Raw genomic sequence first — 18,358 nt, forward strand, 5'->3', positions numbered from 1 at the left:
AATTTAGTTAGGAAGAAAAAGGAAACATATGTAAGATTTAGGAAGCTAAAATCAAACTTAGCCCTTGAGGATTATAAAGAAACCAAGAAAGAACTCAAAAAGGGAATTTGGAAAGTCAGGAAGTGCCATGAAAGGTTTTTGGCAAGTAGGGTTAGGGTTAAGGTTTGTTTTAAAGCCTTGTAATTTCTTTGTACATGGGATTACCTAACTTGGATTATCTAAAAACTACTCAGAAATGGACACCAAGATAGGGGTACTTTCTTGACCTGCAGTTAGTCCATTACAGAGATGTACCACCCCAGTGACAGTTTCCGGTTGTGTCCCTTGAGATGAGCTCCCTGTCTTTTACTGAGATTGAATTGAGGCCTGGAATATTGTCAAATTCATCTAGCACTTTCTTCCACTGAATGGCACAATATTTGTATCAGTAGTGTTGAGGGATCTCAAATTCGCAAACCAATCCTGGCATCTGACCCTAGAATTGCTCCTAAGACTTGTGAGCTGGCCCTTCACAACTTTACAAAATCTTTGCTGTGCCAATCAGTACTATGCAGTGTCTTCCCTTAAGGGATGCTCATGCCCTAATGATCTGCTTTGACATTTGGAATTGAGAGATGCCCACAGTGAAGTGCCTTCCAAATATTTAAATGCTGTCCTTCCATTGTCCTTTGAAGAAAATAGTTTCAGAATCTTACAATCTTCTGACAAAAAAAATTCACCCATCTTATCTTAAATGGGGGGGGGGGGCTGTGGTTTTAAATAGTGACACCCAGCTTTAGACTCTCCTGCAAAAAAAACATAATCTCCACATTCACACTTTTGAATTCTTCAGGATCCTGCATGTTTCAATCAAGTTACCTCCCACTGTTGAAACACCAATTTATACAAGTCCAGGCTGTCTAGCTTCTCCATAGAAGACAACTCATTCATTCCAAGCAGCAGTCAAGAAAACCTTCTCTGAAATGTTTTCAATTAATTTATATTCTTTCTTAAATGAAGAGACTTAGTCTGCACTTAGTCATCCTGATGTGATCTCACCAATGTTACTTTTTTTTAAAAGTTATTTTCCCGCCAAAATGGAAAATTCATACTTTCCCACATTTGGAACCAAGTCCTTCCGTCCAGCTAGTCTATGCCAACCATGGCATTCTCCTATATCCCTCTAAACCCCTCCCATCATGTTTGCTGTTGTGTGCTGGGGCAGCAGGCTGAGGGTAGCAGACACCAACAGAATCAACAAACCCATTCATAAGGCCAGTGACGTTGTGGGGATGGAACTGGACTCTCTGACGGTGGTGTCCGAAAAGAGGATGCTGTCCAAGTTGCATGCCATCTTGGACAATGTCTCCCATCCACTGCATAATGTACTGCTTGGGCACAGGAGTACATTCAGCCAAAGACTCATCCCACCGAGATGCAACACTGAGCGTCAGAAGAAGTCATTCCTGCCTGTGGCCATCAAACTTTACAACTTCTCCCTTGGAGGGTCAGACACCCGGAGCTAATAGGCTGGTCCCGGACTTATTTCCATCTGGCATAATTTACATATTATTATTTAATTATTTATGGTTTTATATTGCTATATTTATACTCTATTCTTGGTTGGTGCAACTGTAACAAAACCCAATTTCTCTCTGGATCAATAAAGTATGTCTATTTATCTATACCACCCTCCGTGTGAAGAAGTTGTCCTTGACATTCGATTTAAATATTTCACTTCTCACTTTAATCCTATGCTCTCCAGTTTTTAGTTCCCCTTCCCTCTGAAAAAGACCACGTGCATTCATCCCACCTATACTCCTCATGATTTAGTACACTTTCATACATTTATCAGTTCACCACTCAGTCTGCTACATGAAGTCCTAGCTGAGAAATATAGAAAACCTACAGCACAATACAGGCCCTTCGGCCTACAATGCTGTGCCGAACATGTCCTTACCGTAGAAATTACCTAGGGTTACCCATAGCCCTCTATTTTTCTGAGCTTCATGTACCTGTCCAAGAAACTCTTAAAAGACCCTATCGTATCTGCCTCCCCCACCGTCACTGGCAGCCGATTCCATGCACTCACCACTCTCTGTGTAAAAAAACTTACCCCTGACATTTCCTCTGTACCTACTTCCAAGCACCTTGAAACTGTGCCCTCTCGTGCCAGCCTGATCAATCTCTCCCCATATCTCAGTACTGTGAGTTCTGAAAACATTCTCTTAAAACTTCTCTGCATTCTTCCCATTTTAATGATGTCTTTCCTTTAACAGGGCAACCAGCAATGTAAATAATACTCCAAGTACAGCCTCACCAACATCTTCTACAAGTACAAAATAACATACCAACTCCTAAATCCAATGCCGACTGGAGAAGGCCAGTATACCAGATACCTTCTTCACCACCCTGTGTAACTGTCAGCAACACACATAAAGTTGCTGGTGAATGCAGCAGGCCAGGCAGCATCTCTAGGAAGAGGTACAGTCCTGAGACTCTTCGTCAGGACTAACTGAAAGAAGAGCTAGTAAGAGGTTTGAAAGTGGGAGGGGGAGGAGGAGATCCGAAATGATAGGAGAAGACAGGAAGGGGAGGGGGAGATCGAAAATGATAGGAGAAGACAGAAGGGGGAGGGATGGAGCCCAGAGCTGGACAGTTGATTGGCAAAAGGGATATGAGAGGATCATGGGATGGGAGGCCTAGGGAGAAAGAAAGGGGGAGGGGGGGAGCCCAGAGGATGGACAAGGGGTATAGTGAGAGGGACAGAGGGAGAAAAAGGAGAGAGAGAAAAAGAATGTGTGTATAAATAAATAAATACCGGAGGGGGAGGTGGGGCCAAACCTAACCAGTTCCCCTCTACCACCACTCTACTCCGTCTAGCGGAATTAGTCCTTACTTATAATAATTTCTCCTCTGGCTCCTCCCATTTCCTCCAAACTAAAGGTGTAGCCATGGGCACCTGTATGGGTCCCAGCTATGCCTGCCTTTTTGTTGGCTTTGTGGAACAATCTATATTCAAACCCTATTCTGGTATCTGTCCCTAATTTTCCTTCGCTACATCGACAACTGCATTGGCGCTGCTTCCTGCACGCATACTGAGCTCGTTGACTTCATTAACTTTGCCTCCAACTTTCACCCTGCCCTCAAGTTTACCTGGTCCATTCCTGACACCTCCCTCCCCTTTCTAGATCTTTCTGTCTCTATCTCTGGAGACAGCTTATCTACTGATGGCTACTATAAGCCTACTGACTCTCACAGCTATCTGGACTATTCCTCTTCTCACCCTGTCTCTTGCAAAAATGCCATCCCCTTCTCGCAATTCCTCTGTCTCCGCCGCATCTGCTCTCAGGATGAGGCTTTTCATTTCAGGACGAAGGAGATGCCCTCCTTTTTTAAAGAAAGGGGCTTCCCTTCCTCCACCATCAACTCTGCTCTCAAACGCATCTCCCCCATTTCACGCACATCTGCACTCACTCCATCTTCCTGCCACCCCACTAGGAAGAGGGCTCCCCTTGTCCTCACCTACCACCCCACCAGCCTCCGGATCCAACATATAATTCTCCGTAACTTCCGCCACCTCCAACGGGATCCCACCACTAACCACATCTTTCCCTCCCCCCCCTGCCTTCCGCAGGGATCGCTCCCTACGCAAATCCCTTGTCCATTCGCCCCCCCCATCCCTCCCCACTGATCTCCCTCCTGGCACTTATCCTTGTAAGCGAAACAAGTGCTACACATGGCCTTACACTTCCTCCCTTACCACCTTTCAGGGCTCCAGACAGTCCTTCCAGGTGAGGCAACACTTCACCTGTGAGTCGGCTGGGGTGATATACTGAGTCCAGTGCTCCCGGTGTGGCTTTCTATATATTGGCGAGACCCGACTGGGAGACCATTTCGCTGAACACATATGCTCTGTCCGCCAGAGAAAGCAAGATCTCCCAGTGGCCACACATTTTAATTCCACGTCCCATTCCCATTCTGATATGTCTATCCACGGCCTCCTCTACTGTAAAGATGAAGCCACACTCAGTTTGGAGGAACAACACCTTATATTCCGTCTGGGTAGCCACCAACCTGATGGCATGAACATCGACTTCTCTAACTTCCACTAATGCCCCACCTCCCCCTTGTACCCCATTCGGTATTTATTTATTTATACACACATTCTTTTTCTCTCTCTCCTTTTTCTCCCTCTGTCCCTCTCACTATACCCCTTGCCCATCCTCTGGGCTCCCCCTCCCCCTTTTCTTTCTCTCTAGGCCTCCTGTCCCATGATCTTCTCATATCCCTTTTGCCAATCACCTGTCCAGCTGTTGGCTCCATCCCTCCCCCTCCTGTCTTCTCCTATCATTTTGGATCTCCCCCCCCCCCCACTTTCAAATCTATTACTAGCTCTTCCTTCAGTTAGTCCGGACGAAGGGTCTCGGCCCGAAACGTCGACTGTACCTCTGCCTAGAGATGCTGCCTGGCCTTCTGTATTCACCAGCGACTTTGATATGTGTTGCTTGAAATTCCAGCATCTGCAGATTTCCTTGTGTTTGCTGTGTAACTGTGACCTCATTTTCAGCGAACTATGTACTTGTACTCCAACGTCCCTCTATTGTATAACAACCCCCAGAATTCAACCATTTACTGTGTAAGCCCTGCCCTGGTTTGACTTCCCCAAATGCACTGATCTGAAGTGAAAGCCATTTGCCTATCTTCGGCCCACTTGCCTAGCTGTTCAAGATCCCCCATTTATTTTTAATAACCATCACCACTGTATATGATAGAGCTTTCCTTTGTTCAAACAATTTTCTTCATACAAGTTTTTCCCAAAAGGATAAAGAATATTGAAGTTCTGACATCCCGCCAGTTACATATGGTTCCCATATGCTTTAAATCAACTGAACAGGATGCTGTTCAGATACCCTGGAAATTCTCAGAAGCAAACACTGGTAAAACTGCAAGGGATATTTTAAAAAAAAACACCCTTGCATAGTGAAATGCCAGAAGGTTCAGTAATGGGAGTGTAAAGGGTAGAAGGGAAAAAGCAAAACTTGAAAGGCCAAGGCAAAAAATAACAGGCTTTTGGGCAGCTCTGTGGCACTGGGCCAGTACCAACTAAATGCTGACTAGGTTAAATTATCTGCATTTTGGGCAGCAGAAACTACCCCCAGAATTGTAAGCAATACTTCTACTACTGATTCTTAAAAATATATTTGCTTGCAGTAATTAAAGTGTAATCATCCTCTATTACTCCAATTTTTTTTGAAGTGTTTGTTTAAATCAAAGACTGTGGGCCAAAAATCCTGATGGAAAGATATCCAGCTGCAGCCATAGCCAGGCCTTGTTTACTTTGGATTAAACTGTATTTCTTTACTTCTCTTCTTACATGGGAGTGCTCTGGATAAAGCAAAAACAACTTATTTCCTCCATCTGGAGATTCAGACGCATGTTACAGCATTCTGGAGCTTGTCAAAATATCACAATCAATTAAGTCACAATACTTCTTTTTCTTTAGGCTTCATTGACCTAGTTTTAAATTTTTCAAGGGTTAATGTGCCACTATTAAATGTTCTGATTAGTTCTGTTTTATATTGATATATTTTCTATTTTCTCTCAGTCGCAAAGCGTTGTTTCATTTTAGGAAGCATCTGGCACATGATAAAATTTGCTATCCTCTGGTATCACTCAGCAGCGTTCACTGAATAAAAAGAGAAATTATAAATATTTTAGGATTCAAGGTAAAATCTTGACCTGGTTTTCCCTTTCCCTTAGATGAAAAGTGATCCTAGTTAGCAGGGATTTATCTCTCATGGCAATATGTTTGGTACCATATTAGCTTGTATAAGATTGAGGCAACCCTGGGGATAGTCTTAACTGGTTATCAGATCCTTTGTACATGATAATGTAGAGCTCACTCACCTTTCAAAAATTGTCAGAAATTCAGCCTTTCCAGTTCCTTAAGGAGATCTAGCTAATGATAAAACACTTCTGGTTTTTCACACTTTAATATGAAATAAGATGGACCAGGAGTGGTGTTCTTGACACCACTCTACTATTATGAGCTATTGCCAGCCCAACCACTCCCCAGCCATGTCATGAAAGTTGCCTTGGGAAAGCCTAATAGATGGACAAAGTTCAACAAAATCATTCAGATTGGCTCTGTGTCCAATGATGAACAAATTCCTAACTTCTGACTTTAAAACAAAATAACTCGTAGAAAGGACATACAATATAGCTCCAAAATCATTCCTGCCATGGAAAAAGATTGTGAATGATATCCTTAGTGTATAAAATTCTGGTGCTCTCAGCATTAAATACAGTCAACCTCTGAGTACAAGTAGTAAAAAATTCCCAAAATATATAATTCTCTATGAAGAGAAAGTTCTCCTTATCTTGGTCCCAGTCAATCCTTATGCTGAAGCTACATCTCAATAAGATCAGCTCTCAGTTCTGAACTCCAGCCTTACTTGCTCTCCCCTTATTTTTACACAGCTGGTGAGATCACATAAGGAATGTTATGTGAAGTCTGCTTTCCCTATGTAAGGAATGATATGCTTCCAATTGAGGGAGCACAATGAATGTTTAGATTGATTCCTCAGATGGTGATTTTGCATATGAGGGATGCTAAAAGAGAGGACTTATATTCTCTACAGTTTAAAAGATTGAGAGGTGATCTCACTGAAACACACAAAATTATTTTGGGACTTGACTGGATAGGTGCAGAGATGCTATTTCCTCTGATTTAGTCGTCTGGATTCAGGAGTTGGTCTCAAAATACAGGGTCAACCATTAGGATAGACATGAGAAGATTTTTTTTTCATCCAGATGAGAGTAAATCTTTAGAATTCTGTGATTGGTGCAGAATCAATCACAAGACTGAGACTGGAAAGTTTTTGAATATTAAGATAATCATTGAAGGTGGGGCCAGTATAAAATAGTGGAATTAAGGTAAAGGATCATTCATAGCTTTATTGTAGGTGCAACAGGCTGAATAATTTAAATGAGAGGAGCTGGGATGGGAGAAAAGAAGAAAAGAAAGACTATAGTAAAAAGGACCAAGAGAAGCAAGGGTTCTAGACAGTGATGTTTCATGTATTTTTTGTGATTGTTTCTTATATAATCCTATATTAAGCTAAAAGGCTGTGTACTTAACATCTTCAACAGAATATGCAGAGCAAAGTGTTAATCATGCAATGAAGGCAGATATTTACTGGCTGAACTTCCTGCATGGATTCAAGTTAGGTTCTTCCTTATTTGTTTTTTAAATAACATTCAGCCAGACAAGCCAGGAATGTTTCAAGTTCAAATTCCTAACTACTATAGGTTGGTTTTTATTAGTCTTGACAGCGGTACAGGGGTTACAGGTATTCATACCTCAGACCTAATTGGAATTCATTTTGTGTCCTTCCTCCTCATTTCTAGCTAGCAACTCCTTGTCAAAATATGCACATTATGTTAATATAGGTCTATAATTCCACTATAACAAGCTGTAAGAATAGAAGTGCATCTAGTACTATACCTACTGGAAATTTTCTTAGAATGTTTACACGGAGAAATCAAAGAAGAATAAGACATTAGACTAGAAATAGGCTGCCCTTGCCTTTGATCAAAAATTTAACATTTAAGATAACAAATGAGGACAAGTCATGTAATGTGTAATATGATAAAAATAACTTACATGTTTTGTATGTAACGTTCCTTTTGATTGGTTCTGTAATAAAAAGTCTAAAGATGCGTCTCTCATGAATTCCACAGTAATGGTGATGCAAATCACATGAATAGACTCCTTCATCACTGAAGCGAAGGTTAGAAATGGTCAGCGAGAAGTCACCATCTTTGAATGCAGTCTCTGATATGTTCATTCTTTTCCTGATGAACTGGGAACCATAAGATCGTTGTTCCCCAGAAGCATAGAGGTCAATCAGTCGGTCAGCCTGGTCATGCCACACACCCGGAGGTGACCTGTCCCAATGGACTACCTGCTGCTCCTCTTCACTGTGTCTCTCTGCCCAAATCGAGTCGTAATTTTCACAAGGCAGTACCACAGTAGTACCAAGTAATGCCACCAACACTATCTTCTCTCCATCCCAAAATCTCTTCACCTTCCTTGCTGTAAGCACAAAAAAAAACTCAATTATGATGTCATGCGGAGAATGCACATGGAGAGATTGCACTAAATGTAGCTTTCACTTCAGTGCAGCTAAGGACCTGGAAATAAAACAGGTAGAGTGCTAAAGAAGGTGTATGGTATGCTTGCTTTCATCAGTCGGGCAATTGAGTGTAAGTCAAGAAAATGTGTCACAGCTCTGTAGAATTTGGTTAGGCTTCAATTAGAGCACTGTATGCAGTTCTGATTGTCCCATTATAAGAAGGATGAGGACATTTCTGAGAGGGTGTAGAAGAGATTTACCAGGATGCTGCCAGGATTAGAGGCTATTAACTATAAGCAGAAGTTGATCAAACTTGGGATTGTTTCCTCTGGGGCATCAAGAGCTAAGGGGAGACCAAACAGAAGTTAATAAAATTATCAAAGACATGGATAGAATAGAGAGAATCTTTATCCCACAGTGGAAATATCAAATACCAGAAGGAATAAGGCTATGGTGAGAAAAGGAATAATGTTAAGTTGAGAGGAACAAAGTTTAAAGGAGCTGTGTGAGGCAAGTTTTCTCTTCCCGCACGGAGTGGTAGGTGTCTGGAACTCATGGCCGGGGTTGATGGTGGAAACAGATGTGAATGTGACATTTAAGAGACTTTTAGGTAGGCATATGAATATTCAGAGAATGGAGGGATATGGGTCATATGCAGGCATAATGAATTAATTTAATTTGACATCATGTTTGGCACAGATGTTATGGACCGAAGGACGTGTTCCTGTTCTATGCTATTTAACGTCCTATTTATAGCAAGGGTATAAGGAAATAGATCAGTGCTCATTTCTGAAGTGACCCACTGTGAACTTGATTCACATTTTCTTCATAGATTTTTTAAACACAGAAACCATGTAAACTTGTTGCAGTATAATTATTTGCTTATCCTAATGTTGGATCTGTGATCCCTTTGCTGTCAAAAAACGTAAATATTGTGTGAATAACTTATTTAATTTACTTAACATTTTAAAAAAGGGACATACTGTATAAATTTATAATGCTTAAAAATTAACTGAGTATTTTTAATGAGTTATAATATTGTATATTGCTAAAAGCCTAAGCAGAGCAGATCAGAAGAAAAGACCACAGAAATATGCTTTTGCTTCAGGAATGTTAAGGATTAACTTTGTAGGTGTTTATAAGTCAGCCAAAGCTGTGCTGAATGCCCAAGCTAAAATGTTGTTAGATATTGACATTGAATCAAACTCAGAAGGTCCAGTTGCTGTTTGCTTATAAGAAGAGAGGAAATACAGAAATACAGGTACCACAATAATTGATTTATTTATGGTTTTCTAAGGCAAGAGACTTGATGATGTTGCTCAGCGGATATCGTTTTTTTTTAGAAATCATAGATAGAACTATTTCCTAAAGAGGGCAATTGATTAAAAAACATAATGAAAAATACAAAAATGCAGAATGATAGCATCTTATGCCTGATACTGCATGAACTTGAATTAAAATGCACTAAGTAGATACATGATTGCAAATTATATATCATCAGTGAATGAACAGCCATTCAATGCAATATATTTATATTGAGAATTCTGTTTAAGACAAGCTTCCTCCCATCTAACCCTTATCAAATGAACATATTATTATTCATTTCTCCTTCATATTTCCTACTGAACACCCATGCTCTTTGCCTGAATTCCAAACTTTAAAGTGAAGAAACTTTTTATCCAGTAAAGAAATTTCTTTTTTATTTCTTACTAAACATATTGTTGATCATCTTCTAATTCAGAATCCTAATTCTGAATTCATCTAAAAGAGGGAAAAAAATCAAGTGGGTTGGATTTTTCAAAATGTACTTTTTTAATATCAATAGGTAGAATTATTAACTTGGCTGCCTTCCAGTTTGATAATCAATATTTACTCTTTTACACCATACTTTTGAAACAGAGTAGCTGGCATAACTCTTACACTATGGGCAATGAATCATCAAGCTGAAACTTCTTTCTTTGCAGTTTGGAGGAATAGGTAAAACTGAATTAAAACGTTGGTCCTTGTGTTGTTGTGTGGAACATTGTGGGCATGCTGTAATGTGTAGCGACACTTCTGGGTACCCCAGCACATCCTTGGGTGCACTGGTTGTTAATGCAAATGACACATTTTACTGTATGTTTCAATGTACATGTGATAAATAAATAAATCTGAATCACTCTCGTGAGCTATCAAAGTGTTCTGAGTAAACAATCAAATTATAGGGAGAGCATGAGGTTTCCAGTTTTAATCTATTAAAATGAAAAAAAATCCTCAAAGCCTACATCATAATTAATTTTAGATTGATGAAACCATGACAACAGTAAATGTTAAACACGTGGATTATATAGATTTTCAATGATTTTGCTCGAGAGAGTCTAATAACTTATCTCACTTGCTTATGGAATAAGCTGGTCAGTAGGATGATAGCGCTGAAAAAGGCTACAAGAGTATGGGCAAAAACTGGGAGATGATAGGTGGAAGAGGTAAAGAGATGAAGGAGAAGGAATCTGATAAGAGAGGACAGTTAGACCAAGGAATAAAGGAAAGGAAGAGGAGAACCAGAGGGGGATGATGGGCAGGACCTGAGGGGGGAGGGCAGAGAAGGGGTGAGAAAGCCCCACCAGAATAAGGGAAAACAAAGGTGTGTGGGGGTGTGGAACAGAGAAGAATTGTTGCTAGAAGTTAGAGAAATCGATGTTCATGATATCAGATTGGAAACCACCAAGACAAAATATGAGATGTTGCTCCTCTAACCTTCATCAGGACAGTAGAGTAGACTCTGAGTATGTGTTGGTGCAGGAGTGGGAACTGGAATTGAAATGGGTGGCCGCCAGGAGATCCTGGCTGTTGAGACAAATAGAGTAAAGATGCTCAATGAAGCGGTCCCCTAATCTGCTTCATGTTTCACCGGGAGCATCAGGTGCAATAAATAACCCTGACAAATTTGCAGATGAAGTGCTGCCTCAGCTGGAAGGTCGGTTTAGAGCACTAAAAGGTGACGAGGAAGGTGTAAGGACAGGCGTTACAGTTAGCATGGTTGTAAGTGTTAAGTTCCAGGAGGGAAATCTGTGGGGACCAATGGACATGGAGGTCACTGAGAGACCAATCACTGTAGAAAGCAAAGGGAAAGATGTGACTGGTAGTGCAATCCCATTGAAGGCGGTGGAAAATGATGTGCTGGATGAGAACACTGGGGTGTAGGTGAGGTCAAGAGGAAACATAGCCCTGTTATGTTTATTGGGGGGGGGCGGAGAATGAGGGCAGATGTGCAAAAGATGGAAGAGATACTGGCGAGGGCAGTATCAATAGTGGTAGAAAAGAAAACCCATTTTCTTAAAAAGAGAGGACTTCCCAGATGTCCTGGAACAGAAAGCTTCCTGAGAAGAGAAGCAGCAGAGGGGGAGGAACTGAGATGTGTGGGAAGAGGTGTAGTCAAGATCACTGTGGGAGTCACAGGGTTTGTCAAAGATGTCGGTGATAATCAATCTCTGGAAATGGAGGGAGATCAAGAAAGGGGAGAGAGGTGTCAGAGATGAACAAAGTAAATTTTAGGGCAGGGTGGAAGTTGGAGGCAAGGTTGTGAAATTGATGTGCAGGAAACAGCACAAATACTGTCATCAATGTGGTGGAGAAAGAGTTGGGGAACGTTACCAGTGTAGGCTTGGAACATGGACAGTTCCATGTGGCCAATAAAAAGGCAGGCACAGCTGGGGCCCAGGCATGTGTCTGTGGCTACATGTTTGGTTTGGAGAAAGTGGGGGAGCGGAAAGAGAAATTGTTGAGTTAAATACCATTTCTGCCAGGCAGAGGAGGGTAGCGATGGAGGGGAACTGGTTAGGATTATTGTTAAGAAAGAAGCAGAGAACTTCAAGGCCTTTCTGATGGAGGATGGAAGAGCACAGGGACTACTCGTCTCTAAGGCAGTCAGGGCCAGGTAACTAAAAGCTATTGATTTCATGTCAATGTCGCTGACTAAAGCGTCATGGGAGATCGAAACATCGAGACAGCGGGCACAGCTGTTGGAGGCCTCTGCATTCAAGCAACCAATCTCTCTTTCTCCATGGTGAGAGAAAGTTTGCTGATTCTTGAGTTGGGGAAACTCGAATAAGCGATGCTGCAAACTATAACATCAAAACGGTGAGCGTTGACCTCCCCTCTTGCTTGGCAGAAGCAATATCTCTCTCTCCCTTGTTAGTGAGAGAGAGCCTGTTGAGATGTTGAAGTGTTAGGATGGATGGTAGTTTTTGATAGACTTTAGATCATAGTCTCGGGGGCTTGTTATTGCATGTGGGTGGTGAGAGGGTTGATGCTTGCTTGTTGAAGTAAGTGGGGGGAGGAGGAGGAGGAAGAGTCAATGGTTTTGCTGTTGCTTGAGCGCGGGAGAAGGAATTGCTTTGGGAGTCTAACATTTTTCTGTCATTCATTATTTAGGGTTTGATCCTCTCTGTTTCATGGATATCTGAGAAGAGTAAGGATTTCAAGTTGTATATTATATACATTCTCTGATATTAAATTGAACCATTGATGGAGAGCATGTGAAGTGTCATGGGAGGGAGGGGACTGAACCAAGGGGAACAAAATGGAGTTGAGTTATGCAGACACAAGTTCAGAGGGACAGCGGCAGGCAGATACAATGGAACGCAATGAAGAATTATGTTTGTGGATCTTGGGTAGGAGGTAGAAACAGGCAGTGCTGTGCAAGGGAACGATGAGGCTGGAGGCTGTAGATGGGAGGTCTCCAGAAGTGATGAGGTCAGTGATGGTGCAGGAGACAATGGCCTAATGCTTCTCAGTGGGTCTTAGTTAAAGGGTAAGTAAGGGGAGTGAGTGACTTTTATAATGTCTGTATGTCTTCTCTTGCTGTCATGTGTAAAAATGCTATTTTCTTCTTTCAATTATGCATTGACATCTAATGTTGTCCCCTTGTGCAAAAAGAGAAGGAATAAGCCTGGAAATGACAAGTTGGTTAGCCTTACATCAGTGGTAGGGACGTTGCTGGAGAAGATTCTGAGGGATGAGATTTATGTTAACTTGGTCAGGCAGAGAAGGAAGAGTTAGTATGATTTTATGCAGGGGGGATCATGTCTCACAAATTTGAGCTTTTTGAGAAAGTACCTTAGATAACTGATAAAAGCTGGAGTGTTGGCATGGAATTCATGGATTCCAGTAAACCTTTTCACATGGCAGGCTGGTCCAGAAGTCAAAGGTACAAGGGATTCAAGGCATTTTGGCACACTGGATCCATAATAGATTTGATGATAAGAGGCAGACAGTAATAAAGGATGGGTGTCTTTATGACTGAAAGTCTTTAACAAATGGTTAACACGTGGGATTTTTGTTGGGATTTTCATTGTGATCTGAATGAGAATGTAGGTGGGTTGATTAGCAAATTTACAGACAACATGAAAAATGGATCTGTGGATAGCGAAAAAGGTTATCTATGAATACATAGGTCAGCTGGAATGTTGAATAGAGCAGTACCGGATGAAAGTTAATCGAAACAAATGTGAAGCAATGCATTTTGGAAGTCAAATTCTAGTAGGACATGTAGAGTAATTGGCAGGGACCTTGGAAACATTAATAAACCAAGGCAATGAGTGTAAGTTGGGACATTATGTTGCAGCTGCAGAAAACATCAATTAGACCATGCTTGGAAAGTTGTGTACAGTTCTGGCACACTATGTGAAGGATGAGGTAGCATAGTGAAAGTACAAAAGAGATTCACAGGATGGTGCCTGGAATGGAAGCATGTAGTTATAAGGAGACATAGGATAAGTCGGATTTATACACATTGTATTATAATAGAGTAAGGGGTGACTTTAGGCAGGTTTATAAAATTATGAGGGCCATAGATATAATAATTAGTCTTTTTCCCACCTCTTTTTAAGGTGAGTGTGCAGCAATTTAAAGGCAATCTGATGGGAGGTGAATATTTGAAATGGCTAGATGAAGTGGTAGATCCAGATAGAATTACAATATTTAAAAGGCATTTGCAAGATACTTGAATCGGAAAGACATAAAGGGATTTGGCTAACACAGGCAGATTGGATTATTGTAGATAGGCATTGTGGTTGGTACAGATGAGATGACCCAAAGTGGGCCTATTTCGTTGCTGTATGATTCTATGATTATGTTACTATCTCTAAATCATCAATAATTCTAATTTACTCTGTGCTTGAATATCCTTATTAAATTGGTAAATTGGGTTATTATTGTCACATGTACTGAAGTACAGTGAAAAGCATGTCTTGCCCACCATCCATACCAATCAAATCATTACAAAAGGGCATTGAGGTAGTATCAGGTAAAAAAAAAATAACAGTACCGAATAAAGTGTTACAATTACAGAGAAAGTGCAGTACAGACTGCAATAGGTGCAAGATCACAGTAAGGTTGTGAGGCCAAGGGTCCATCTGATCATACTAGGGAACAATTCAATAGCATGATACCAGCAGGATAGAAGCTGTCTGAGACGGGTGGTGTGTGCTTTCAGGTTTTTGTATCTGCTGCTGGATGGGAGAGAGGAAAAGAGAGAATGTCGTGGTGGTTGGGGTCATCGATATGCCGGCTGCATTACTGAGGCTGCAAGAAGTCTGCACAGAGTCTCTGGTGGGGAGGTTGGTTCCTGTGATGTATGGAGCTCTGTCCACCACTCTCTAGTTCCTTGCAGTCATGGACAGAACAGTTGCCTTACCAGTCTGTGATGCAATTGGATAGGATGCTTTGGTGCTTTGATAAAAATTAGTAAGGGTCAGAAGACATGCCTCCTGAGAAGTGGAGGAGTGATTAGCTTTCTATGCCTTGGCATCAACATGGTTGGAACAGAACAGCTATTAGTGAAGTCAGCTCCTCGGTAAACAGGAGCATTCGGCCTGCCTCATTCCTAAAGTCAATAACCAGCTCTTCTGACATTGAGAGAGAGGTAGTTATCATGACATTAAGCCACGAGGCTTCCTGTAGATCAGAATCTGGCTGCACAGTCGTGAGTGTATAGACAGCAGAGTACAGACTGAGCACACAGCCTTGTGGGGTACCACTGTTAAGTATAACTGTGGTGAAAGTGTTTCTGCCTTTCCTTACTGATTGTGGTTTGTTGGTCAGGAAGTTAAGGATCCAATTGCAAAGGGAAGTATTGAGTCCCAGCTCTAGGAGTATGGAGATGAATTTGCTTGGAAATATTTAAGGCAGAGCTGTTTTCAGTAAACAACAGTCTAACATGAGTGCCTATACTGTCTAGATGCACCAGAGACAAGTGTCTGCTGCCATAGACCTGTTTTGGCAGTAGGTAAATTGCAGTGGATCAAGGTTGTCTGGGTGCCAGGATCTAATGCATGCCATGACCAACCCCTCAAAACACTTCAGAACTATCCTAAAAATATTAACGTTCAAAAATATTCAGTTCTTAATCTCAAGGTTAAACCTTGGACCACCTAGACAGCAAAGATGCATAGATCAGGATACTCTTTCAGCTCAGCATTCAATACTAACATCACCTCAAAACTAACCAATAAGCTTTAAGACCTTGGCCTCAGTACCTCCTTGTGCAATTAGATCCTCGATTTCCTCAAGTCAGTTCAGATTGGCAACAACATTTCCTTCACAATCTGCATCAGCAAAGGTGCGCCACGAGGCTGTGTGCTTAGCCCCCTGCTCTACTCGCTTTATACTTATGTCAGTGAGACTAAGCTCCAAACCCATATTTAAGTTTGTTGACGACACCAGTGTTGTGGGCCGAATCAAAGGTGGTGATGAATCTGCATACAGGCTATAAGACATAGGAGCGAAATTAGGACATTTGGTCCATCGAGTCTGCTCCGCTATTCAATCGTGGCCGATCCTTTTATCCCCTCCTCAACTCCATTCCCCGGCCTTCTCTCCATAACCTTTGATGGCATGTCCAATCAAGAACCTATCAATCTCTGCCTTGAATACACCCAACGACCTGGCCTCCACAGCTACATGATGTAACAAATTCCTCAAATTCTCCACCCTCTGGCTAAAGAAATTTCTCCACATCTCTGTTTCAAATGGATATCCCTCTATTCAGAAGCTGTGGCCTCTTGTCCTAGACTCCCCTACCATGGGAAACACCCTTTCCACATCCACTCTGTCTAGGCCTTTGAAAGGTTTCAATGAGATCCCCCTTCATCTTTCTAAGTTCCAGCGAATACAGACCCAGAACAATCAAACATTCCTCGTATGATAACCCTTTTATTCCTGGAATCATCCTTGTGAACTGCCTCTGGACCTTCTCTAATGCCAGCACATCTTTTCTTAGATGAGGAGCCCAAAACTGTTCACAATACTCACAGTGAGATTGCACCAGGGCCTTATAAAGCCTCAGCATCACATCTCTGCTCTTGTATTCTAGACCTCTTGAAATGAATGCTAACACTGCATTTGCCTTTCTTACCATTGACTCTATACCTGCAAGTTAACCTTTAGGGTATTCTGCACAAGGACTCCCAAGTCCCTTTGCATGTCAGGTTTTTGGATTTTCTCTCTGTTTAGAAAATAGTCTGCACATTTATTTCTACTACCAAAGCGCATGACCATGCATTTTCCAACATTGTATTTCATTTGCCACTTTCTTGCCCATTCTCTGAATCTGTCTAAATCCTTCTGCAGCCTACCAGTTTCCTCAATACTACCTGCCCCTCCACCAATCTTCGTATTATCTGTAAACTTGGCAACAAAGCCATCTATTCCATTATCTAAATTGTATCAAGCTTTAACTTCCTTGGTGTCCACATTTCCGAGGATCTCACCTGGTCCCTGAACTCCTCCATCCTGATCAAAAAGGTGCAACAGCGCCTTTATTTCCTGCGGAGCATCAAGAAAGCTCACCTCTGTCCCAGGATACTGACGGACTTTTACCGCTGTACCATTGAGAGCATACTCACCAACTGCATCTCAGTGTGGTATGGCAATTGTCCTGTATCGGATCACAAGGCACTCCAGCGTGTGGTGAAAACTGCCCAGCGGATTATCAGCACCCAATAGCCCACCATTGAGTACATCTACCATAAATGCTGCCTAGGCAGGGTGAAAAGCATTATCAAGGATGCATCTCACCCTAACCATGGAATTTTACTCTCCTCTCATCCGGTAGGTGCCACAGGAGTCTCCGCTCCTGCACCAGCAGGCTCAGGAAGAGCTTCTTCCCTGAGGCTGTGATACTGCTGAACCTCTCATCACAGCACCAAGCAGTATTGCACCCATATTGTACTGTCTCAGTACTTTTATATTTGTATGCTGTAGCACTTTTTATTCGCAGTTATTTTGTAAATAATACTATTCTTTTGCACTTCTGGTCAGATGCTAATTGCATTTCATTGGCTTTGTATCTGTACTCGGCACAATGACAATAAGGTTGAATCTAATCTAAATCTTTGATATACAGCATAAAGAGAAGCGGTCCCAACAGCAACCCCTAAGGAAAACCAGTAGACACTGGCAGCCAACCAGACAAGGATCCTTTTATTCCAACTCACTGCTGCCTACCAATCAGCCAATGCTCTAACCATGTTAGTAACTTTGCTGTAATACCATGGGTTCTTAACTTCGTAAGCAGCCTCACGTGTGGTACCTTGTCAAAGGCCTTCTGAAACTCCAAATATACAACATCCACTGCATTCCTTTATCTACCCTACATGTAATCTCAAAAGAGTTCCAACAGGTTCGTCAGGCAAGATTTTCCCTTAAGGAAACCATGCTGACTTTTTCCTATCTTGTTGTCCTGTGTCACCAAGTACTCCATAACCTCATCCTTAGCAATTGCCTCCAACATCTTCCCAACCACTGAGGTTAGCCTAACTGGTCTATAATTTCCTTTCTGCTGACTTCCTCCTTCCTTAAAGAGTGGAGTGGCATTTGCAATTTTCCAGTTCTCTGGCACCATGCCAGAGTCCGATGATTTATGAAAGATCATTGCTAATGTCTTCACAATCTCTAATGCCACCTCTTTCAGAACCCTAGGGTGCAGTTCATCTGATCCAGGTGACTCATGTACCCTCTTTGAGTACCTTCTCCCTTGTAATAGTAACTGCACTCACTTCTCTTCCCTCACACACTACAATATCTGGCACACTGCTCGTGCCTTCCACAATGAAGACTGATGCAAAATACTCATTTAGTTCATTTGCCATCTCCTTGTCTATTATTATATCTCCGGCCTCATTTTCTAGTGGGCGTATATCCACTCTCATTTCTCTTTTATTTTTTTACATACTTGAAAAAGCTTTTACTATCCACTT

The 18,358-nt window shown here is 41.8% G+C and overlaps 1 protein-coding gene across 4 annotated transcripts in view; it reads right to left on the bottom strand.

The window, feature by feature from the left end:
- The window catches only part of LOC134337783 (matrix remodeling-associated protein 8-like), a 76,517-nt gene that overhangs the window by 24,008 nt on the left and 34,151 nt on the right, over positions 1-18,358 (bottom strand). For all 4 annotated transcript variants that reach the window (XM_063033020.1, XM_063033019.1, XM_063033022.1 and 1 more), the window contains exon 5: positions 7,649-8,080. In XM_063033020.1, coding sequence (XP_062889090.1) covers positions 7,649-8,080 — 432 coding nt within the window. The remainder of the gene's footprint in view (positions 1-7,648; positions 8,081-18,358) is intronic.

This window comes from Mobula hypostoma, chromosome 25 (assembly GCF_963921235.1).
Source record: "Mobula hypostoma chromosome 25, sMobHyp1.1, whole genome shotgun sequence".
Lineage (NCBI taxonomy): Eukaryota > Metazoa > Chordata > Chondrichthyes > Myliobatiformes > Myliobatidae > Mobula > Mobula hypostoma.